Source organism: Ctenopharyngodon idella, chromosome 19, assembly GCF_019924925.1.
Source record: "Ctenopharyngodon idella isolate HZGC_01 chromosome 19, HZGC01, whole genome shotgun sequence".
In the NCBI taxonomy this organism is placed as follows: domain Eukaryota; kingdom Metazoa; phylum Chordata; class Actinopteri; order Cypriniformes; family Xenocyprididae; genus Ctenopharyngodon; species Ctenopharyngodon idella.
The window spans coordinates 9,047,336-9,070,633 of NC_067238.1; the positions used below are offsets into that span (position 1 = coordinate 9,047,336).

The 23,298-nt window shown below is 35.3% G+C and overlaps 3 protein-coding genes across 9 annotated transcripts in view; 2 read left to right on the forward strand and 1 right to left on the reverse strand.

Annotated features, from left to right (window-relative positions):
* Positions 1–4,508, forward strand: part of igf2bp3 (insulin-like growth factor 2 mRNA binding protein 3) — a 34,992-nt gene extending 30,484 nt beyond the window's left edge. For all 3 annotated transcript variants that reach the window (XM_051872371.1, XM_051872372.1, XM_051872373.1), the window contains one exon: positions 1,857–4,508. In XM_051872371.1, coding sequence (XP_051728331.1) covers positions 1,857–1,955 — 99 coding nt within the window. In that variant the 3' untranslated portion in view covers positions 1,956–4,508. The remainder of the gene's footprint in view (positions 1–1,856) is intronic.
* On the reverse strand, positions 4,373–17,939 carry gpnmb (glycoprotein (transmembrane) nmb). 3 transcript variants are annotated; one of them, XM_051872369.1, is made up of 12 exons: positions 17,805–17,939; positions 14,218–14,349; positions 12,236–12,397; positions 11,942–12,115; positions 11,684–11,845; positions 9,673–9,993; positions 9,401–9,460; positions 9,033–9,275; positions 7,514–7,619; positions 7,020–7,243; positions 5,798–5,888; positions 4,373–5,710 (listed from the first exon to the last, which is right to left on the reverse strand). In XM_051872369.1, exons 2-12 carry the CDS (start codon positions 14,336–14,338, stop codon positions 5,563–5,565), a joined length of 1,812 nt encoding a protein of 603 aa, XP_051728329.1. In that variant the 5' UTR covers positions 14,339–14,349; positions 17,805–17,939; the 3' UTR covers positions 4,373–5,562. The 3 variants fall into 3 exon arrangements, with proteins under 3 accessions (XP_051728329.1, XP_051728328.1, XP_051728327.1); XM_051872368.1 differs by lacking the exon at positions 17,805–17,939 and adding an exon at positions 15,397–15,628 and having other exon boundaries at positions 12,254–12,397; XM_051872367.1 differs by lacking the exon at positions 17,805–17,939 and adding an exon at positions 15,397–15,628.
* On the forward strand, positions 17,530–23,079 carry oxnad1 (oxidoreductase NAD-binding domain containing 1). Of its 3 annotated transcripts, XR_007926442.1 has the most exons (9): positions 17,530–17,634; positions 17,882–18,008; positions 18,196–18,259; positions 18,732–18,838; positions 19,972–20,113; positions 21,467–21,703; positions 21,783–21,891; positions 21,998–22,956; positions 22,996–23,079. XR_007926442.1 is itself a non-coding variant. In XM_051872374.1 (8 exons), exons 2-8 carry the CDS (start codon positions 17,905–17,907, stop codon positions 22,153–22,155), a joined length of 921 nt encoding a protein of 306 aa, XP_051728334.1. In that variant the 5' UTR covers positions 17,530–17,634; positions 17,882–17,904; the 3' UTR covers positions 22,156–23,079. The 3 variants fall into 3 exon arrangements, 2 of the variants coding, with proteins under 2 accessions (XP_051728334.1, XP_051728335.1); XM_051872374.1 differs by having other exon boundaries at positions 21,998–23,079; XM_051872375.1 differs by having other exon boundaries at positions 17,610–17,743; positions 21,998–23,079.
* The last annotated feature ends 219 nt before the right edge of the window (positions 23,080–23,298 follow it).

The window sequence follows — 23,298 nt, forward strand, 5'->3', positions numbered from 1 at the left end:
GGAGGTCAGCCAGAATATTTTAAACTTTTGTGTGAAAGGGTTCATTTAATTTTAATTAAATTTAATTCAAAATTTAATCTAATTTCTTCCCAATGTCCATTTTCAAAAAAAGTCCTTGGGTGAGAGTTGTTGTCAGCTCGTGTAGTGTGTAACCCCCTGTTGTGGATCATTTACATAGTGTCACATAATGTGAACACCACAACGACTTCAAGACTCCACAGCAAGTCATGTAGTCTGAACAGCACAGCGATCTGCTGACGTTTAAAGTCCTGTAGTGTAAACTTGGCATAAGTAATTCATAAGTCTGTAAGTGTTGTCATGCCAAACTTTTGATGTGGAGCTCACAATTATCTATCAATCTATTTATTTATCGTTCATTCTATCTATCGTTAATCTAATTAAAAAAAAAAATAGTAATGATGATAATGTATATATTTAAATGTTAATCTATTTAAATACTAATTAATAATACTTAAAATTATATATAAAATACTTGGTAACACTTTACAATAAGGTTCATTAGTTAACATTATTTAACTACATTAGTTAACATGAACTAATAATGAACTGCATTTATACAGCATTTATTAATCTTTGTTAATGTTAATTTCAACATTTACTAATACATTATTAATCTTGTTAACGCACTGTGAACTAACATAAACAATGAACAACTGTATTTTCATTAATGTTAACGAAGTTTAGTAAATACAGTAACAAATGTATTGCTTATGGTTAGTTAATACACTAACTAATGTTTAATTAATGAACCTTATTGTAAAGTGTTACCAAATACTTATTCAAAGTGCATATTGAAAGTAGTAAGTCATGTTTGATCTTTTTTTTTTTCTGTGCAATTCTTAATGATTCATTGAGCCTTACACTGCTTTATCCAGTATAAAATCATTTAGAAATTTCTGCCTTTTTTTCATTTATTGCTTAAAGGGTTAGTTCACCCTGAAAAATCAATTCTGTCATTAAGTACTCACCCTCATGTCGTTCCACACCCATAAGACCTTTGTTCGTCTTTGGAACACAAATTAAGATATTTTTGATAAAATCTGATGGCTCAGTGAGGCCTCCATTGACAGGAAGATAATTAACACTTTCAGATGCCCCGAAAGCTTTTAAAGACATATTTAAAAAAGTTCATGTGACTACAGTGGTTCAACCTTAATGTTATGAAGCAACGAGAATATTTTTTTGTGCGCCAAAAAAACAAACTAATGACTTTATTCAACAATATCTAGTGATGGGCGATTTCAAAACACTGCTTCTTGAAACTTCGAAACTTTACAAATCGTGTATCAAACTGCCAAAGTCACGCCCCCAGTGGTGAACCAATAAAATTTCGAAACACTTATGACATAAAGCCTCGTTTACTGAAAATCACATGACTTTGGCAGCACGCTCCGAACCACTGATTGAAAAAAGATTCGTAAGCGTCAAAGCTTCATGAAGCAGCGTTTTGAAATCACCCATCACTAGATATTGTTGAATAAAGTCGTTATTTTGTGTTTTGACACACAAAGTATTCTCGTCGCTTCATAACATTAAGGTTGAACCACTGTTGTCACATGAACTGTTTTAAATATGTCTTTAGTACATTTCTGGGCATCTGAAAGTGTTAATTATCTTGCTGGCAATGGAGGCTTCACTGAGCCATCGGATTTTATCAAAAATATCTTAATTTGTGTTTCGAAGATGAACGAAGGTCTTATGGGTGTGGAACGACATGAGGGTGAGTAATTAATGACAAGTTTTCATTTTGGGTGAACTAACCCTTTAAGTACTGTAATGATATCATGTTATTTTGCACTTTGATTTAAATATTTTTCCGTTAATATTTTTAACAGCTGGCCCAGCGGAAGATCCAGGAGATTATCTCTCAGGTGAGGCGGCAGCAGCAGCCTAAGGCCTCAGCCACAGGTCCACCAGTCACCCGGAGGAAATAGAGCCACTGCGTCTTCTCGGAGACTGACAGGACACGGGACGCCTCCATCTCAGGGGTCGGGGAATGTCCTTACAACCCCGCCCGCTTTTACACCCATTCCTCCTGAAGTTTCAGTGAGATTGTGTACACCTGCACTTCCCCCCCTCACAATTTCTTTGATCCAAATCATAGGAAAATCAGCCACCCAGTCCCTGCCTTAATATGGTAAATGCACAGTCCTTAACTGACAGATGTTAAAATTAGTTTTTGATATTTGAGTTCATTGGGAAATGCAGCATTTGAGAGTAAAAGGCGTTTCGAGCCTGTTTTTTTGGGGTACGGAATGGGTGACACGGGGTGGGGTTTAAGGTCTTCGGCTTGAGATGGAAAGAGGATTGTTGACGGAAGTACGCCGTCCCGGGATCCATAGTGGCATTTTATAAATTCTGATGCATTTTATAGATTAATAGATATATATACTATATATAAAATTATGAAAGAAGGTGGAGCAACACTGCCACTTATGACTGAGGGAAGTGTTGATTGGTGTTGGCCAGGAAACCAAGTTAATATGCATTTTACTGATCTACCTCAGGCTAGAGTACCTCAGAAAAAAAAAATGATTTATGAAAAAAATCTTGTTTTTTTTTGTTTTGTTTTTTTTTTTTTGTTTTTTTTTATTTTGCTTTGTGGTATTTTGTATACTTTATAAAGCTAATAGTTATTGAACATTTTTATTTTTTTAAGAAAATGTAAAATTTAGTCTGTAGTTAATGGGTGAATCCCGAACTCCGCCTTGATCTGTTTGCAGCGCGCGATGAATAACTGTATATAAGTTTGCGCACATCTAGTTTGTAAAAGAGCGGAGTTTGGGCTTCTATGTTAGCTACAGATAGGAGAAAGAAAAGAAAAGCGCCTCAGTGTCGCTGAGGAGCCACCACCCTCTGAACACCGTCAAGGTAATGAGAAATAACGCCAACCGTACATACCGCAGCAATGCCGTGCTAATATGCTATTAACTGTCTCGGCGGTAGCATACGTTTCACCCGCATTTCATTACACTTCAGTTAGGGTTGGATGCAAGCAATAGAGGTCAGGGATAATCAAGGTCCTGCTGTAACCTCTTTGACACACCCTCATCCTCAGCGCGACTAGTCTCAAAATAAAAATAACGACCAGCCCGATTGAGGTTGTTTTTTCTTTTCCCGTGCTCATAGGTTTTTTTTTTTGTTTGTGTTTTTTTTTTTTTCGTTTTTTTCCCTTTTCCAAATAATGCGCTCCGTTCGGTCTTGGAACGGGCTTTTTTGCATCAAGCTGGCTTTACATGCCGAAGATTTTCAGTGTTTAACGTCAGTCAATGCATGTCGGGGTTGGGAAGTTACACTGTTCTGATGCTTTTGCGTTGATAGCTATAGGTTACAATAGTCAAGGGCGCGTCTCTAGGCTAACGAGCAGTGCGTAGAGATGGACGCGCGAACGGTTTCATTTATATCTTTCGTTTATCATACAAAGTGAAAAAAGCAAAAAAATATATAAAATGAACATTAGCAAAGAAAAACGTTTAGTAAATAACTGAGAAACCAATATTCCTTTGTTTTGCAGAATGTAAATATGATTTGATTGTGGTAAAAGAGTGCATCCAAGCTTCCACACTAGTAAGACCATTGTCTACCTCAGCTGAGGAAAGGGTGGGTGGCGGGAATCCTTCCATCTCACCCGAGACCTCCAGCGCGCGCAGCGATACCTCAAGTCCCTCGCGAACACTTCCGCACTGGGTATGCGCGTGGCGCCGAGCGCTGACCAGAGGGGCACAAGTGATCGTTTTTTTCTTTCCACACTTCTCTTACACCGTTTTTGATCTACCTCTTATTAGAAAAGTATTTAAATTAGAGGCATATTGCTATTTGTTAGAATCTATAGGGTCATGTCCCATCTGCCCCTTTCCTCACAGAAAAAAAATATCATTTAAAAAAAAATCATGTATGGCTAGACTTTAAAGATGAGTGAGAAAATGATTTCATTTTTGCCTGCAAATTATTCTCTGCTAACTGATTTGAAACCTCACCTTATTGCTTTTTTCCCTTTTCTTTCCGCTTCTTGGTTTGGTGGTGTGGCTTCCTTGTATTGGGCTTTATTTCTTGCATAGGTATTGTATTAAAGGTCAAAGTGTTTAATTTGGAAACTAATTTAATGATGGTTATAGAAAAGTTTTTCAAGGGCCTGCTTCATTTCTTGCTTATGAAATATGAACAATGGAGTCTTTATTTTTTACCTTTTTCATGTCTTATGGATTCTACAATTTTTTTTTTTTTTTTTTTTTTTTCCCTTTTTCCCCCCTCTTTATTTTTTGACTGATCTGATCAAATTTCATTTCATGGCTGTTTTGTGGTGAATCATGTTTCAGTGGGAATGTGATGTGGAATTCCGGGATCTGGAATAGTTCCGGGAAAAACGTGGTCCGATTTCAGCATGATAAGCAACATCCCCTCCGACCGTGCTTGTGCGCCCTCACACACCTCCACTTGTCAAATGCCTCTGATACAAAGAAAATAATTAAAAGTCAAGTTGGCTCCTAGCAACCATTGTTTGTGATTCCTTTGCTGTTCTTTGTGTCCCTATTTGCTGGCTGCTTTTAGTGTTTTATGATGTATTTAGGAGTGTTGACTTTGTGAACTGGAAGGTTGTTCCCTTCATCCCATCCCGAAAAATCAGTTTGATTTCATTTCAAATACAATGACCCCTATAAAGATTGAAGATTTTTTTTTTTTTTTTTTAATTGGTTATTAATGTATAAAAATGGCAGATGTTCATTAGCAGATAGTGGTTTTAGAAAGTTTATTTGAATATATACAGCACTTACAGGAGCGGTTCATTTCTATAATCATTATTAGCATTATCCAGAAGTGCTGTCAATTTAAATACCCAAGCATACATGCATGTATATGATCAATAATACAAATTTCCCAAATTCTTTAATTCAAGCTTTATAAGAAGAAATTGTTAGTATTTCTTATGAAATAACAGCTTAACTACCATCAACTGAAAGACATTGGTCCTTCTCCCAAAAAAAAAAAGTGCACCACATTCAGTCCCCATACATTCAAAATTAATCTCTCTCTTAAATGTATTCAAAACGAAGTATAACTTTTCAGAACATTACAAAACCCTTCTCACTCTACTTTCTCATCCTGTCTGCACATTATGGAACATTCAGTATGAACATGTCAAATCAAATGCCACAAAGCATCACTCAAAAATGACTAAAAGCGGTAATTTTCAGCTTTAAGTCCCAGTTCATATTTTAGTGATTTTTGGTTTGGGACACATTTTCTGTGATAGGTCAGTTAGTAGTAATTTTAGTCATTTTAGATGATTACTTTAGATTTGTAAAACCTTGTAGATCTGGCATATCTGGCATATCTGAGCTCATTCATCCCAAATCTTCCATTAAAAAGCTTGCATGTGCTGTAACTCAAATGTCTTAACTTATTCTGGCTAAACTGAATAAAAGATGCCAGAGTAATCTAATATTGCTTGAAAACACGTGTCTACTAGATAACGTTTGTTATTCTCATAGACTACAGCTAAAGTGATGAATTGAATAAATAGCACTGGATGCTCGGATCAGTCTATAGTGGTCTTTCTGTCAATAAACGACTTCTCTCTTCTTCGGCAGAGAACAGAGCTGCTCTTAGTCTGCTTAAACTCCAGCTACCAGCATTTCTCTCAGCATCATCCAGCATAGAGCGTCTCACTGGGCGATACACCTTATATCGCCTAAAAGGAATAGAAAGGGGGAAAAAAATAGATTAAGATGCATATTATTATGTTTTTAAAATCATCAGTTTGGTTCATGGTACTCACTTGTAAACCATGACAGCAATGAACGCAAAGATCGAAATAAGCACAGCGCTAGAAGACAGAACCACCTCAGCAACATGGGATTTAGGAGAGTCTTAGAGGAAAAAAAGCAATAAAAAAATGTAAATATTCATCAGCCAATTATAATTAAACAATGTTTATAATTATACATTTCTAAATCTTTATAAATGTTTGATTAAAAGTTAGACACTGTCAGTGTTTCCAATTTAGAGACTTTTATAGAAATAAAAAAAAGTGAATAGCAACAAATCCAGTGACTTTTTGGACTGCTGGCTAACATTTAGGGGCCGTTTACATGACCGTTTTCAACTAAAAACGGAAAACTTTTTACATGTCTTGGCCGTTCGTTTTCACGATAATGGCGTTTTGGAGGGCTAAAAATGCAGCTTTAAATAAAAAAACGGGTTTTAAAATGCAAGTTTTTGAAAACCATACCGTTAACGTCTCAGTGTAAACTACAAAAACGGTGATGTAATGCACATACGTATTATGTCTATAGGTACGTAGTTTTTCTTTACAAAGTGACATCGCAAACTACTGGCCTGGTATGAATAATACCTTTTTAGTCGTTTTCACGGATCCGTGTGAACAGGAATTATTTTGACATTGTCTGTACATGAAAAACGCTTTTTCATTTTTAGTGTGTCATGTAAACGTACACTATATCATACTCATTCCACAGTTTGACAGAAAATATGTAGATGAGAACAGCTTTATTGGACATTTAGCTAAATATTATATTAAAATACAGTATGTTAGCGTGGATTAGGAGTTGGCGCATTGCGACATTTAACGACTTTTTGAACTGACTTTAGCTACTTTCCATTGAAAATAGTTGGCCGCTATTCTTTGTAGTAGTGCTATTAACAAACAACTATTAAAAATTGAAATAAAGCTGAAGTAAAATATAAATATTAGATAAAACATTTAAATGAAAATTAGAAATATTGCCTTGGCAACTAACTGAAATAAAATAAGTTTAAATACTAAAATTACCAAAACTAAAACTGAAGTAAAAAGTAATAATAAAAATGATAAAAGAAAATAAGGAAGAAAAAAAAAGAAGCTAATTCAAAATATTAAATACTATAATATTATATAGATAATAAAAAAAATAACTTTGTAACAATATATATTAGAAAAATCATAAGACAAAACGTCAAGCGGCACTACATATAAACTGACTACAGTTCTCAGAACTTACTGTTGTCAGGGCTGTTGCCAATCGTGACTGAGGTGGTGGTGGCAAGAGCCAAGCCTCCAGGCACACCCAGCGTGATGTTGACACAGTAAGTGCCCGGCGTTTGGAAAATGCGCGTCAAACTGATCTTGCAACCCTCGCTGTAAGGGGCCACATCCTCACACACAATATTCTTGACCTCCCGACAGGCAGAGTTGGCCACTATGGTGCAGGCCACTGAGGGAACACTGAGAAAAGGAGGGATGATGCTCAATTATATTGGGTGTGATCCAGATGTCATCTGTGTTGTATACATCTGTGTTGACTGAATGATTTTGACATGTATGACAGTGACGTGCTGTGAAATGTCTCAGCTGCAGGGCTTCAAATGCTCACTGCAGATCAGAATCTACATCTAAAAATGCTCTTCACTTTCTGGCTTTTCATGTGAAGCACATGATCTTCTATCTTTGCATTTTTAAAAAAAATATATATATTTGCATTTGTGTGAATCTTACCTTCCCGAGCATGTCACCATGAAGTTTACAGATGTGTTGGAAACTTTGTCAGACGACACCTTTAAAATCTGATTATCTGCCAGATTCTGAAGACCTGGTGGAGGTTCTGTAAAAAACAGACATAAAAAAATGTAAAAAAAAATTAGTATTATTGATGTACGGGTACTAATATATTTTTGTATTATTTTGAATTAGATTCGATTTTTTTTTTATATTTTCTGTTTTTTATTTTAAGTTTAAAGTTTTAGTATTTTTTTTTTAGTTTATTTAGTTCAAAAAGGTGCAGTAAGTGATTTCTGAGAAACTGTTGATATTTGAAATAAACCAAAAACAAACACGCCCCTCCCTTTATTGTTCCGCCCCCAAAATGCACAAACATGCAATGCAAGAGTGAATGTCTCTTTATCACAGCAGAAGTGAAGTAAAATAATGCTTTGAGAAACAAAGAAAATATGAGAAACGACAAGGAAGAACAATAAAATGAACATACAATACACAAAAGTATATACAAGCAAGAGTTTGTTTTTAGTCGCCAGCAGCACACCAGCTCCAGACAAACAATGACATTCAAAACTGTCCTGTTACTATAGCTAACATTACAAGAACAGCATATCTTGGTTCTGTGAAACATTGCCAAACCAATATTTCTCGGGTATGGGGCAGAAACTACGTATAACCTCATTGTCCATTTTCGGGCCTTCCCACTTAGGTCTCTCTTAGGTCTTTTCTAATATGAACGAGGGTCCTAAAGCTCTTATCATCTTATCAGCTCTTATCTTATCATTACCCTTCTTTTTCCAGTGATATTCCTTTGACCTATTCTCTTTTGTAATGTCTCTCAGCCATCTCTCTTCAAATCTTCCTCTTGCTCACTCTCTCCTCCTCCATCATGAGTGGACACGCCCCCTACTGCTGATTGGCTACAAGTTTATTGTGGTGCTTGATGTGGTACACTTCAAAGTCCCTTTAAGACAAGTCATTTCACTTGGCGGCCATCTTTGAAATGCCTCTCGGGCATGCAAGTGTAGCTCCTATCTCTTTGAATGGGGAAACATCAAATTCTCTAAAGCTGTTTGCCAAGCTTTCAATTAAATGTAATATTTGAAATTACCAATGAAATCTGACAACAACTGTCTCATAAATTTTGTTTCTGAATGCTTGAATCATGACAAAGAAGGCATTTTTTCAGGCTAGATCAAAGCCATGCGCATTAAGGCTAGATCAAGCTAATGCGTCTCTATAGGAAGCGCGCGTCTGACTCAGTGCCGTGCACGGGGGGGGGGATGGGCTTGAGACCCTGCCCCTTTGATCGCTGAAAGTGCCCTTTGCGGTTGCATCATGGTGCCCCCCGCATTTTATTTATATTTAATTATTTTCAGTTAATATTTAGTTTTATTATAAGCAATGTTTTTTAATGGTTTTAGTTTAGGTCAACGATAACCCTGATACAAAATAAAAAAAAAAAACCTTTACGATTGATGTGTTGTAAATTCTTGCTGTGGTCTGGCAATCTTCTTACCAACGATGATGATCTCGCCTTCAAATGAGCCATGCATGTGGCGGAAACAGTCTGACTCCTTGAAGTGTGTGTGTTTGATCATTGGCGGTGAGGTGGGCTGCTTATAGGTCGAACTGGCCTCAGGTACAGCAGTTGCCGTAATAGATGTCACCTCTGAATCAGTTTGGAATGGTTCGGTTGTTGGGACAGCACTTGTCAGAACTCGAGGCGTGGTAGTTGGTGAAGGATTGGTGATGATAGGAGCTAGACAAAAGTTAAGAAATGTAACAAATATTAAATACATTGTAGAAATATCCTTTATGTGTTGTTTGTAATCACTGATATGTCATTTTATTAGAGTTTTTTGTTGCTTTAAAAACTTGTCTCACCCTTGGTGGTCTCCATTTTGCTAGTGAATGCATGAGTGCCAGGAGGTAGCGTAGGCATTGCTGAAACACATGAAAACATCTTACAGAATGACTGTATATTGGCTGGCCTTTAACATGACAGCAGTTTTTACCATAAGTGTGCTTTGATTTATGAGATAAATGGACACATTTTGTTCTGATTTTAATGGATAGTAATAAATATTATATGTCTAGCGTAGATAAGAGGATGTCTGTTGTCTAGGAGTGTAAAGTGCCTGTTTTGATGAGATTACCTGTGGTATGAGCCTGTGTAAAGTGCATTGGTGTTGGAGTCGGTGGTGGGCAGGGTACACGGAATGATGCTTCCACTAGGAGCTTGACTGTAACATTTCCAAGCGTGTTGTACGCATGGGTTGCAACATTGCTGTGGGTGACCAACTGGTTGCCATCCCGAAAGTCCCAAATGAAGTCCACTGCATCAGCTGTCTTCAGATATTTACTTGGGTCATGGATCTGGACGTTGAAAATCACATCAGAACCTCTGACAAAGACATTTTTGTCAGTTATGCTGGCTGCTGCTTTCTGGGAAATGTTCACAGAGAGTGGAATCTTATCTGGATGAAAGAAAAAGCTTGGTTAAAAAAAATCAATATTGATCAATATATATATATATATATATATATATGGGCCATTCTACAGAATTGGTTCAAAGTCAGGGTTGGAAACGTCTTGAAAAAAAAAATCTCTTTCCACATTTTGTATGTATGCCCATTGTATAATATCTAATTCTAGTAATTGTGCAGTTAATTCTCATATTGTATTTTCAGAAAATGTTTGAATATTTTTCCTCTCCCCAAATTTGTCACTACTGAAACACAATAATAAAGAATTTAATAATAAGGGTTATATTGACCTTTATTTTTTTTAAAAAGTTTCCACAGGTTAATCAATAACAATTACAATTTTAACAGTATTTCAAGTGTAATTTATGAGATTTGTTGTATTTTGAATCCAATCTTTTTTTGTAAAAGGCATAAAGTTTATACTGATTTCAAAGTTAAGGATTCATTAGTTTGACTATACACTGAACCAAACACTATAATAACATCTTAGTTAATAATTCAATATACTTTATTTTTGACAAAACATCCCATGTTTCGGTAGTGACTGCACATTTTCGGTAGTGACAGTAATGTGTTGGTAGCCACCACATCGCATTATAGACTTTTAACTCACATACCAAAACAGTACTAAAACACATTAAAATGCTAATGATTTACATAACTGTACTAAAATTTTGTTTATTTCCCCCAAATAAATGATTATGTGTTCCCTTTTGTCACTACCAAAACAATGATAACATGTTTCGGTCATGACTGTTTTGGCAGTGACAATTTTAGATACTTTTAAACTAGCTCAAAGATGCTAATCAACACATGGTTAGCTAGCACAGTTCTGAACAGTTGTACACAGAGAAAAACTAAATTTTATCAAATAACACTCAAAAAACAATTATGTCACAACCGAAACTTCACCACATATTTCGGTAGTGACAATTTTGATACATTTGAGCTTAGCTCAAATATGCTAATCAGTACATGGTTACCTAGCACAGTTCTGAACAGCTGTACACACATAAAAACAAAATTTGATGGAATAACACCCAAAAAAGTTTGCATAATTGCAGAAAAAAAGGGTAGTGACGTTCCTTCAAGTTGCACACAGATTTTCTGACTTTTGAACACATTTATCTCAAAATGATGGTACCTATCTACTATGAAAGAAAGGCTATGAGAGGGAAGGACACATGAATATTTCCTGATCACAAATGTAGGGTTGTGGTTAAAATCAGTCACAGCCAATGGACTAAAACATACACTGTTTCGGTAGTGACATGAAAATGCAGGACACATTTTTTTACATAAAGTTTCATGATTTAAAAATAAAAATATATATTTTTTTAAATATATTTTTAAAAACAACAATGGAAAAAATTGCAAAAATTATTTAAATATCTTTTTCACAATTTGATATGTATGGGTTAGGGTTCGGGACAGCCACCTCCCAATTGAAAGTACCCAATAAATGATGATTTTTTTTTATATATATATTAAGCTTACTGATTTTAAATATTATTGTGTGATTCAATAGATAATAGAAGGATCTTAGTAAACATCTAAAATTTGAATACTTAAATGTTTGTTAAATGTGATTTTTGGTTGTGAGACAGCAGTTTTTACACCAATTCTGTAGAATGGCCTGTACATAAATATGATTAAAACAGGAAGAAAGTAACTGGCAGACCTGTTACGAAGAACACAGTACTGTCCGTAGTGAGTGGGCTGTACTTCCTGCGCTCACGTTTACGATAAACCATCACTTCCATTACACCAGCTCCAAATGTCATGTTAGTGGTGTTTAGGGTCAGATGGGAGGAGGAGCCATCACATGTCTCAAAATACTGGCCTGTGAGGGAAAAAGCACAGGATGGTACATTAGTGTAGTTACACTGAATTATTAAAGCACTGATATCATTTGGATCAGTGAATGGCTGAAACTCACCCATGGTGTGCCACACATAGACATAACCTCTATGTCTCCAGTCACTGGTCTGAGGAAAAGGCTTTCCATCAGGAAAAACATTGCACCTCTTCAGATCTGTACACTTCCCAAAGCCATAGTCATCCAACCAGGATGTCCAGTTAAACACATACCCTGAACGAACCTGCCCGTTAGCTGAAAGAAAAGTGAAGGGGTTGAACAAAGCATTTCTTCTTTCTCGAGATATGTAAATGCAACCTTTTAAAATACAGCTCATTTTTCCCCTTGCAATTGTGCATAGAGATGATGAAGCACCTGAGGCCTCCATCATACCGTCGTCACAGTGCTCGTCATACACCAGGTCGCCATTGCTGTCCTCCTTCTGGCATGGTGGGAACTCCAGAGCTGCAGTGAACGAGATGCACGAGCCGTTCATTGCAGGGCTGTCGCTCGTGAGGCGCACCTTCAGTGGTTTGTCTGTGATGTTCATGAGAGAGCATTGAATGATTAGTGTGTGGGGACATTCCTCTCATGCAGTACATTTTTATGTCCCCATTTTTATGTGAGATTATTTATTTTTCTCCAATATGTTAACATATATATCAAAATATTGGAGAATTTTTTAACATATTTTAGAAAAAAATGATTTATCTTACTATTTTAAAGATGGAAATTTAAAGGAAAAATGGCAATTTATTATAAATTATTCAAGTTGTTTCTTTTTTACATTCCTTTAATCAAAATGTTTTTTTTAAAAAGTTTTCTTTGGAATATTGTTTAAATTGGTAGATTGGTAGATTTTTTTTCTCTGGCCTCAGTATGACTTTTTATCTTGTCAAACTTTTGTAATATCACTTTAATAAATAAGATCATCTTCCTCCTGGATGTAAGTGACATCGAAAACATCAGCACAAGTATGGGGTGCATCTCAATCAGATCCTTAGGTCAGTAGTCAGAGCACTGATCAGGGAGTCGGACATTTTAAGGGCTGTCTCAGACACAAAATGCTTCCAGTGCACTGAAAGGTTAGCTCCCTAAAAAATCCCAAAATGCATTATGAAAACCAGGGAGCATCGATGCTCACTATTGTTGCATCCGAAATCACATACTTCCTTACTATATAGTAGGCAAAAAAAAAAAAAAGTATGTGACAAAAGTAGTATGTCTGAATTCACAGTACTCATGAAAGAGTAGGCAAAAAGTACGTAGCTGACATACTTTCCATGAGATTCTGAAGTGTGCATACAATGGACACTTTGCTGTCCCATGAGGCACTGGGAGAGGATTTGTGAATGGCAGTGAAGCAACGCAACTGAAGCTGGTAGTGATAATGACAACATGGTGAATGTAGTACGCCCGGATTACATTCAAACTACACACTTTCACACTAGAATATACTTAAGTAATGACTTATTCAAAATTAGCAGCCTACCTACTCGAGAGTATGCGATTTCAGACGCAGACCCTGAAACGCAAAACATAAATCACGCGAGCCAACTCACCACACATAATGACACGCGATAGATGAACTTATTTCATTTTATTTCAGCATAAACATAGGCTACATCGCTAGACAGGTAGTGAACATAAGCTAGCTAACATTTACAATTTATTTACAGCTGAAATGTTGCACGTATATGTAACAATTACAGTATTTATCATAATGTATTTTAAATAACATTAAATAATAATGTCTGAATGATATCAGTTCTGCTGTTGTTCATAAACACCAGTAGTGACGTTGTAAAATTAGGACGTTGTCATGTCACTGGAAATAGAGTCATCAGTGTCCCAGTGTGTAGTGAGTCAGGGTCTTTACCGTCCTTACCAGTGCCCGAATTTGTGTACACGATATGCTGATTCACGACCTAGGAGGCTAAGGAACTGATTGAGATGCACCCAATGGCAATTTGATGAATTCTGTGATGCGTACTATTAGTTGACTTGTCTCACTTTCCATTATGTTTGCCAAAAGTACAGAAATTGATATCACAATTACTAAAACTGGTGAATAATTATCTTGTATCCATTGTGTAAATAATCATGTTATAATTAATGCATTTTGAATGCCTGTGTTTGTCTTATTGGCATTGATTGTTCCATGGAGAACCTTTAACATCCACTAAACCTTTTCATTACACAAAAAATAGTTCTATGCATCGCTGAAGTGTGGTGTATACGCTTTTATAAAAAATATTTCATGTTTATATTGTATACATTACTTCAAACTTTACTGCATAAGAGGACTGATCTTGTGGCTCAAAATAGGTAACACTGATATTGTACGGAACTCTTACCATGTCTGCGATTCAGCTGTTGTTTGAAGGGGGGATACAGATATTCATCCCAAGGGTTCGTGTCCGGTTCCCATCCAGGGATTGGGAATGGAAAAGGGGGCTTGTGTTTGTGAGGGAACATGTCACCATAAGCTGCAAGCATGACAAGGGAAAACAAATATTTTAAAAGCATTGAAAATATAACCATGTAAATCTGACATGTAAATCATACATCCATTACACCTAGTCCTACATTTCTTCACTAAACAGAGAACTGTTTCATGTAACTAAATGGACAATAATTTACATTAATTAATCATTTGAAATTTTATAAACCATAATAAGGAAAACTGGGCTAGTTGTCTCACAGGGAATTTGCCATTTTCTGTTGGGCTATATCTATAAAAACAGACGTAAAAAATCAACTCACTCTAAGAAATATTCAAAGCAGGAGTAAAAACAAATATGACACCTAGCTCCACCCTGCGTCTCAATCAGCTCACTAACTTCCTAGGTCGTAAATCAGTAGGCTATATTGTAAAAATGTGTCCGACTCCCTGATCAGTCTCCCATATACTTCCCGAAAAGAAGTCTCGAAATGCACTTAATTTACGCACTAAATATTTTAGTTTATCTACTTGCATTCTAAATATGGATACCTTTAACGAACTCAGATATTGAAAAAGAAACTAAATTAGATATATTCGCTCAGCCTGGTGGTGAACGAAATATTCAGGTAAGTATTTTCACAAGACTGACTTGGCTACGCTCACACAAGTAGCCTAATTAGTTTCATGAGACTGCAGCGCGCGGACGAAAACAGTTATTCCAAAATGTGTAAAACATTTTTTTTTAATTATTTAGGCTATAGCTTATCATATGTTTTTCCAAACACTATTTACGTTTTCAAACATAATTTACGTTTGTTTTATTACTCTATTTTGTCGACTTTGGGGAAATGTAGAAATGGCAACCATGAATCTTTTACAGAACTATAAAACAGTTTTTAGTTTTAGTGGTTTATATAAAAAAGTACGATATGTACGTCAGCAATCACTTGTTCAAAAACGTATAAACTTAATTATTATTATTTTTTTTTTTAAATTGCGGACTAATTGCTTCAAAATCTAACAATTAAGCATTCGCTTCTGAAAAATATTTTAACTCATCGTTCCGTTAAAAAAAAAAGTTCTTACTTACTTTTTTTGCTGTTCGTTATAGGAACGAAGAATGCCCAGGCCAACACAAGTAACATTTCCAAATGCATCATGTGTCGACTTTTTGGGTGAAAATACAAATATATTTTATCAGAGTGTTTTTTTCTTTCTTTCTTTCTTGTATGTCCCACAATGCCAGTCCAGCTTCTCGTCCCAGACCCCTCACCTCTCTTCTGCTCTCGCTCACATCTCCCAGTCACTCGCACGAGCTCTAATTTAATACAACAATCATGTGACGTTTCTGTAACAAGAAGCATCTGATTCTTAATTAGGATCTATGAGCGCGAGCTGAGAGGAGAGCTCGGAGTCTCATGTTGACCCCTTGTTGCTTTCTCCTTGTATTTCGAAACACAGGCTATTTCAAAATCATCTTATTTTTCTCCGACTGTTGTCTTTAGACTTTATAGTCTTGTCCAAAACAAATGATAGCATATGTCCCATATGAGATCCTTAATCTGTCCCAGAGTCCTTTTTGAGAAAATTCTTTTTTCTTTTTTTTGTTAGATAGCCTATTAAGGTCAGTGACAAATCAGAATGTCCGAGATGATGATGTGGACATAGCCTATTTTTAAACATCTATAGCCTACTTAAAACGTATATAGCCTACACCAAGTTGTTAGAAATGCGATTGCTCATTATACATTCTTGAAAATGACTTACTCTGTTGGACCTACACTAACTTTGCCTTTTCATAAAAAAGGTCAAAATATCCTATTTTGTATTTTAAAAAACGTCACTGACTTCGATTTGGGGACAATTTTGTTTTAAATATTAATAATGCTTCAAAATAAATTGCTTCACTGTTCATTTATTAGCCCAAGCCCCACGAAAATCAGCTATCAAAAATGAAAGATAGACATCAAACATAGCCTAAAACATGTTAATCATAGATGAGATCTATAAAGAAGACATAAAAAGTGAGCGCGATAAAAATAAATAAATAAAAAATAGGGTGCACCATAGTAGTAGGCTATTCGTAAATAAGCATGAAATATTGTCAATATTATCTAAATAATCTAAAGAATGCTCCTTTTTCGTACACTGTAGCTACTTGACATAAGTAACATTATTTAGCCTACTTTTTATTGTTTTTAATTTTTTATTTTTGTTGCACAAAATGTCAATTCACATAAAATGCAGCATATATAACCATTTAAATGAACTGACATTTGCTTGAATGCACTCTCAATTGTCTACAACTGTTTGTGCCGTCTTGAAATTAAAACTGTGCAAATCCTACCCAAATTTTCATAAAAAAAATAAAATAAAAATGTTATTATAACACAAAACAGGGTCGTTTCGTCTAATTGCAAAGCGTTCAAAACAATTTAAAAACTCGGATGTCATAAGATATCGAGACGCCGTGATTTGCACAGATCCGCGCGCTTTCAGGTGACAAGTCATTGGGAAACAGTTGGAGGTCAAAGGGACGAACGATTGGCAGAAGATTTGTAGAGCGCAAACGCTCCTATATTATTTTGAAGACTGAAATAGTCAAGTAAAATACAGTAAATTAACACGAGAAAAAGTTATTAGACAGTTATGCGGGATAGACCAATAATATTGATGATTCTAATCATAAAAGCATCTCTGTTATCAGCTCATGTTTGCCCATAAAGGAAACTGGCATGTCATCACATGCTTTGATGCGTCTCTCACGAGCTCAGTTTGAAAGTTCCTCCCAGTTTTTAATGTAATCATAATGGCGTGACTTTCCATGACATTTACGTGACAGCACTCCTATCCACCAGAACCAACACTGAAAATTCAGCAAACAACACGAAATACTTTAATAAAGATAATAACTGATAAAAAAGTATAAAGGTATTCAAGTACAGCCTACATTGGCCACCAGAGGCACTTTTAAGATGCAGTTCAGAAGAAAAGCTCATAGTGTTTAATTTTGAGCACTCAGATACGTATAAAAATCTCTACACACAGTAGTATCAGGCTATATTATTTTAGTCAGTTTTTGTCATTAACATTTACACAATTGTCTTGCTTAGGATTATATTGATTTCACAGCTAGCGCTTTATGTTTCCTTAATTGATACAATAAAACAATATTATCGATATTATTTTAATTGTTTAATATTGTTTAATAAAGTTTTGCACAACCCTCTCTTGTTCCGAACTGAAGGAATACCACTGGGTGGCGCTATAGACTGCGTTCACCATCCTTAAACACAGACGAAGAAGAAACGTCACCGGAGTGACAGAGGTGAATTATTTTAACACAAAAGTATTCTGCCTCATGAGCATATAAGCTCGTTATGCTTTGTCCGCTTAATTTTTAGTATTGTATATATTGTTTATAATTAATCTTAAAGGTAAATTGAACATAAAATATAATGTTTTATTAATAATAGAGATAAACTGCTTACTGCTCACGTGTGTGAATGTCACTTCATATCAGCTGTTGAGAAGAAACTCATTTGTAAACTCTTTGTATTTGATGATATTATCAGGTGTTTGACCGTCATATCCGATCATGAGTGTCCCCTGTTTTGTAAGAATGGTGGCCAGAAGTTTCGCCGGTGGATCAAAACTGTTCAGACAAGCTGTTTTGTGTTCATGTAAAGACACAGTCACACGGTGAGTATCCAGAATCTGGAGCTGTTTCTAGAGGCGTTGGACATAGTGGTTGTGTTTTAAAACCTCTTGAGCTGGCTATCTAGTTGGCATGCAACAAAAATATTTAGTTAGTATGTATGGAGCTCACTGGATTTTGAGACACAACCAGTGTTAGTATCCTTTGTGCTCAACCTAAACTTTATTTCAGAAAAATGTCGTCCAGAAGACAGACTGACCATCTAGAGAGAACTGCTAACGTTCATAGAGACATGGTGAGTCTTCTTAGATTTCTTTATCTATATTTGATGAAACCCTTGACCATAGATTCCTCTGTGACGCCTTATAAATGGTTAACAAATGATGTGGCCAAGTAGGTCAAAGTTCAGGCACTTTTTCTGTGTTGTAGGTCAACCAATGTGTCATTAGATTTTTGTTGTGAGACTAATTTTTTTATCTGTTTATCTATTTCTACTTTTAAAATTTTCTTTGTACTACTTTAATTTGTAGATATGTAGCATACTGGATAGTATAGTGTTATTTCATTAACATATTATGCTGATTATATTTTCACACTTCAATCATTGAATGTGTGTATAGTTTTGAGTGGTAAAAATATTTAATGACTTTCATTTGTACATCCACATAGAATAAAACATTACATGTAAAATCGTGAGAGGGTGAAATGTGGGAATTTTATTGTAATTTCTCTGTAAAGACATGATTTGATGTTTTGTGTGTATCCAGGAACTTTTCCCTGCACGTGTTAGTGACATTATTAAAGAATCTGATACAGTAAAGCGACTGAGACTGGAGGTGCCACATCCTGACTTCAGTTTCCGTGCTGGACAGTGGTAAGAACGGTATACTAAATGATATCCAGTATAATATGATGGGGCTGTGGGGGTGTATGAGGCAAAAGTTGGGAAACACTAATCTAGACAGCTTGGAGCTAATACTGTTCCTAGATGTTATTTTATTTTCAGTTGAAAGTGACTAATGGATGAGAAGACATGCAATTTGCCAAATGTCCAGGAGATGGTGCTTTCCTCTCACTTAAAATTCTCACTTAAAATTCTCACTTAATTCAGTGTGAGATCTGTTATCAGCAAACCACAGAAAATAATAAAAAAAACTATTGTTACATCAACCTCTCCTCACACTTTCTCTCTCATTTTCTGCTCTCGCTCACGTTGTGCCTTATTGCATTTTGTGTGTGAGTTCTAGGGAGCCTGAGTGAGGTGAAAAAGTCAGGTGATGATTTATGCAGATATATGCACAGAAACTCCTCCAGACCATATGATGTTGTGTTCCTGCTAAAGAACATGAGGAACATGAGTCAGGGAGAGCAGCGCGAGTGGGTGTGTGTGTGTGTGTGTGTCTGCGCGCGCACACCCCGACATATGTGCTTATCACTTATTCATGCTCTGCATACACATATGGTGATTCTCAAAGCGTATGTTTTTTTTTTTGTTTTGTTTTTTTTTAAGTATTATTGACAAAAGTAATATTGGACACATAGGTTTTGTTGTCCTAGAATGTTACTGTGTGGGAAGAATCTGCTTTTTCTTAACTTTCTAAAAGTACTTTATGTAGTTGTCTTGTTAGTTTTAAGTATAGTGAATGCATCAGGAAAGTGGCAAGTTTCATATAATATGCTTCTGTAGTGTGTTATTATATTATATTTAGTGCTGTCAAAAGATTAATCGCAATTAATCGAATCCAAAATTAAAGTTTGTGTTTATATAATATATATGTGTGTACTGTGTGTGTGTATATATATATATATATATATATATATATATATATATATATATATATATATATATATATATACACACACACACATATATATGTATTTATTTAAGTAATATTTACATGTGTACATGTATATTGATATATTTATATATAATTTATATTATATAGAAATATAATATATTATATTATATTAATAATTTTGAATTGTACTTTTTTTTTTTTTTTACAGGGTGGATTTCTTCATTCCAGGTGTGGAAACAGTCGGCGGCTTTTCCATTTGCTCGAATCCTGGCCTGCTGCAGAGAGAGGGAGTGATTGAACTGGCCGTCAAATACACACACCATCCTCCAGCACACTGGATTCACACAAAAGTGAGTGAATGGAAAAATATATACAATTCCCTTTAAAAGTTTGGGGTTGGAAAGATTTTATGTTTTTGAAGTCTCTTATGCTCACCCAGGCTGCATTTATTTGATCAAAAATACCGTAAAAACAGTATCATTGTGAAATATTATTACAGTTTAAAACAACTGTTTTCTATTTTAATATATTTTAAAATGTAATTTATTCCTTTGATGCAAAGCTGAATTTTCAGCATCATTACTCCAGTCTTCAGTGTCACATGATCCTTCAGAAATCATTCTATGCTGATTTGGTGCTAAAGAAACAATTCTTATTATTTCTATCAGTGTTCATTATTCTTTTTGGGGCCATGATAATTTTTTTAGGATTATTTGATTAATGGGAAGTTCAAAAGAACAGCATTTATTTGAAATAGAAAATATATTTATTGTAACTTTTGTAAAAATTTAATCCATCCTTGCTGAATAAAACAAATATAGTTTTTTTTAAAAAAAAAAAAAGGAAAACAGAGATTTACTAACCCCACACTTTTGAACAGAAGTCTGTTGGGGAATTAGCATCATTATTCAGATTTTTAATCTATGTTTTTATTTTGAATGTTCTATTCCATTTTTTTATGGGAATGTTTACTAAGCAAATAAAGTTAGTCTTCATAACCTTCAATCAGTATACTTTCACTGAATATCCTGTTTCACTTGGAAATGCATTGCATTTGACATGAAGACACATTTCTTGTGCTTGTACAATATGGATTATTATAATATACAATTATTCTACCATACAGAAAAAACAGCATTTTAAATAAATTTATTAATTTGAAAGTTGCATCAGAACTCTAGAAATCTATATTCCATATATGCTGATGTAAGCCTCTATTATTTATTTATATATATATATATATATACACACACACACACACAGTCAAACCAAAATGTATTCAGACACCTTGAACATTTCATTCTTTAATACAGTTTATTCACTTTAGTTTAAAAAAATGGTAATAAAATATGACAAGATCTCAGAGTTAAACTGTGTCAGAAAAATTAATCTTAATTATGTCAGATAACACTTAAGCAAAACATGGTCAGGTCAAAGTGTCTGAATAATTTTTGGTTCCAAATTTTTATCAATTTTACTGGTAGCCCACTGTATGAAGAATCTTTGGGTATATTGTGTCACAGTTTACTTTATTTTGCTATCATCACTTACATAAATGAACTATAGTGTCCTGCACCCACTAGTAAAAATATATCAAAAATATAAAAAATGTCTGAATAATTTTTGGTTTGACTGTATGTATATATATATATATATATATATATACATAATTGTAAATTCCTATTTGTTCTCCTCTGCTTTAGTGCTCTGTGGACTCTCAAGTAGCTGTGAGAGTGGGAGGTAATTTCTTCTTTGACCCTCAACCTTCTGATCCTGTGGTCGACCTGCTGCTGATAGCTGGTGGTGTGGGCATCAACCCTCTGTACTCCATCCTGCTGCATGCAGCTGATCTGCTCCGACACGCTGATGGTCACAGGTACACACCAGGGCACACACACCTGTGCTACAGCGCCAAGAACACCAAAGAGCTGCTCTTCAAGGCAAGTATATGTACTCTTGATTTGTTACTGAAGTGAGATTGAAGCTGCCAACTGATTTTTAGATATCTGCTCTATTTAGAACACCATTGTTGACATTTGTCATGAGCGACCAGATAGCTTCTCCTGTGATTTCCATGTTACCCAGCAGAGCTCTGACATAGAGCAGGAACTTCAGCCTTACACCATAAGTGAGTAGAAACATCTACAGTTGATATTTTTGCTGTTACTTAAAGTTTTAATTCATCAAACTATTTTCAGACATGTGTCACATCAGATATTCTTGTGTCTCTGCAGGTGGAAGGATATCAGAAGAGGAGCTTCAGCGTTATGTAGACTCTGAGCGCACGTTGTGTTATCTTTGTGGCCCTCCTCCTATGATAGAGAAAGTGAGTTCTGACCTGCAGAGAATCGGCCTACCGGAGAACAGAATCCTTTTTGAGAAATGGTGGTAGCTTTACAACTCCGCCCAAAACAGAGGCCACAGTGATGGATGCATTTGCATCGGTGTCATTATAGAAACAGTCTTTAATGGCAATGGACCTGTAATAACTTTGAAATCTGTTGAAACGCACAACAGACACTATGTCTGCATTCTCTGCATTTGAACAAACAATTTTCTAGACTCTATTTTTGTTATACCTCATTTTAAAGATGGACTCAACAAATTGACCATAACAAGCACTGTAATGCTCTACATTATAGTTCATTTGCTGGTTAACGTCAGGAGTCCTGCTTTGAGGGCATGTTGAAAGATTGCACACTCAGATTTTTTTTTTTTTTTTTTTTAGATCTGTGAATAATTATAAATGATGTTTGCATTTTAGAACACATATTTATTCATTACAAACATTCTTCACAGGGGCGTAGAAATGATCTGAAAAGTGGTGGGACAAAACATATTTTTGCTATATTTAATGTAGTCCTAATTTGCTGAAAGGTGCTAAACCTGGTAGAATTCCCCTCAAAGTCACCATAAAATCAAAATGGACAATTCTTATTTTTTATGGAATATTGTAGTATTTACTATAAATTCATCTGTGCACATCATTTTCAACCCACATACCCTCATAATCTTTAAAGTGTTAGTTCACCCAAAAATGAAATTTCTGTTATTAATTACTCCACCCTCATATTGTTCCACACCTGTAAGACCCATCTTTGGAACACAAATTAAGATATTTTTGATGAAATCCGAGAGGTATATGATTTGTCCATAGACAGAAATACAATCACTACTTTCAAGGTCCAGAAAGGTACTAAAGACACTGTTAAAATAGTCAATGTGACTACAGTGGTTCAACCTTAATGTTATTTAGCGACAAGAATACTTTTTGTGTGCAAAAACAAAACAAAAATAATAACTTTATTCAACAATTTTTCCTCTTCTCTGTCAGTCTGTTATGCAGTTGGCACAGTAAAGGCATTGCATAGCATCCGTGTTCTACGTCAGAACGCCGACTCATTATTGGCCGGCTCCTGCATCACACGCATGCAATGTGGTGCTCACATGAACACAGCCTCGGCCAATACTGAGCAGGCGTTTGGACGCAAACACAGAAGCTCTGCAATGAGGGTGAGTAATTAATGACAGAAAT

Bases quoted from the DNA above. Each gene is read 5' to 3' on its own strand.
- gpnmb (XM_051872367.1), bottom strand. From the start codon at position 15,466: ATGATGCATTTGGAAATGTTACTTGTGTTGGCCTGGGCATTCTTCGTT. The intron at 12,116-12,235 runs GTGCTTCATCAT...CTTTTCTTTCAG, and splicing joins CGGTATGATGGAGGCCTCAG to CTAACGGGCAGGTTCGTTCA. The intron at 5,889-7,019 runs GTAAGTTCTGAG...TTTTCCTCTAAG, and splicing joins TGGCAACAGCCCTGACAACA to ACTCTCCTAAATCCCATGTT.
- oxnad1 (XM_051872374.1), top strand. From the start codon at position 17,905: ATGAGTGTCCCCTGTTTTGTAAGAATGGTGGCCAGAAGTTTCGCCGGT. The intron at 18,260-18,731 runs GTGAGTCTTCTT...GTGTGTATCCAG, and splicing joins CTAACGTTCATAGAGACATG to GAACTTTTCCCTGCACGTGT. The intron at 21,892-21,997 runs GTGAGTAGAAAC...GTGTCTCTGCAG, and splicing joins ACTTCAGCCTTACACCATAA to GTGGAAGGATATCAGAAGAG.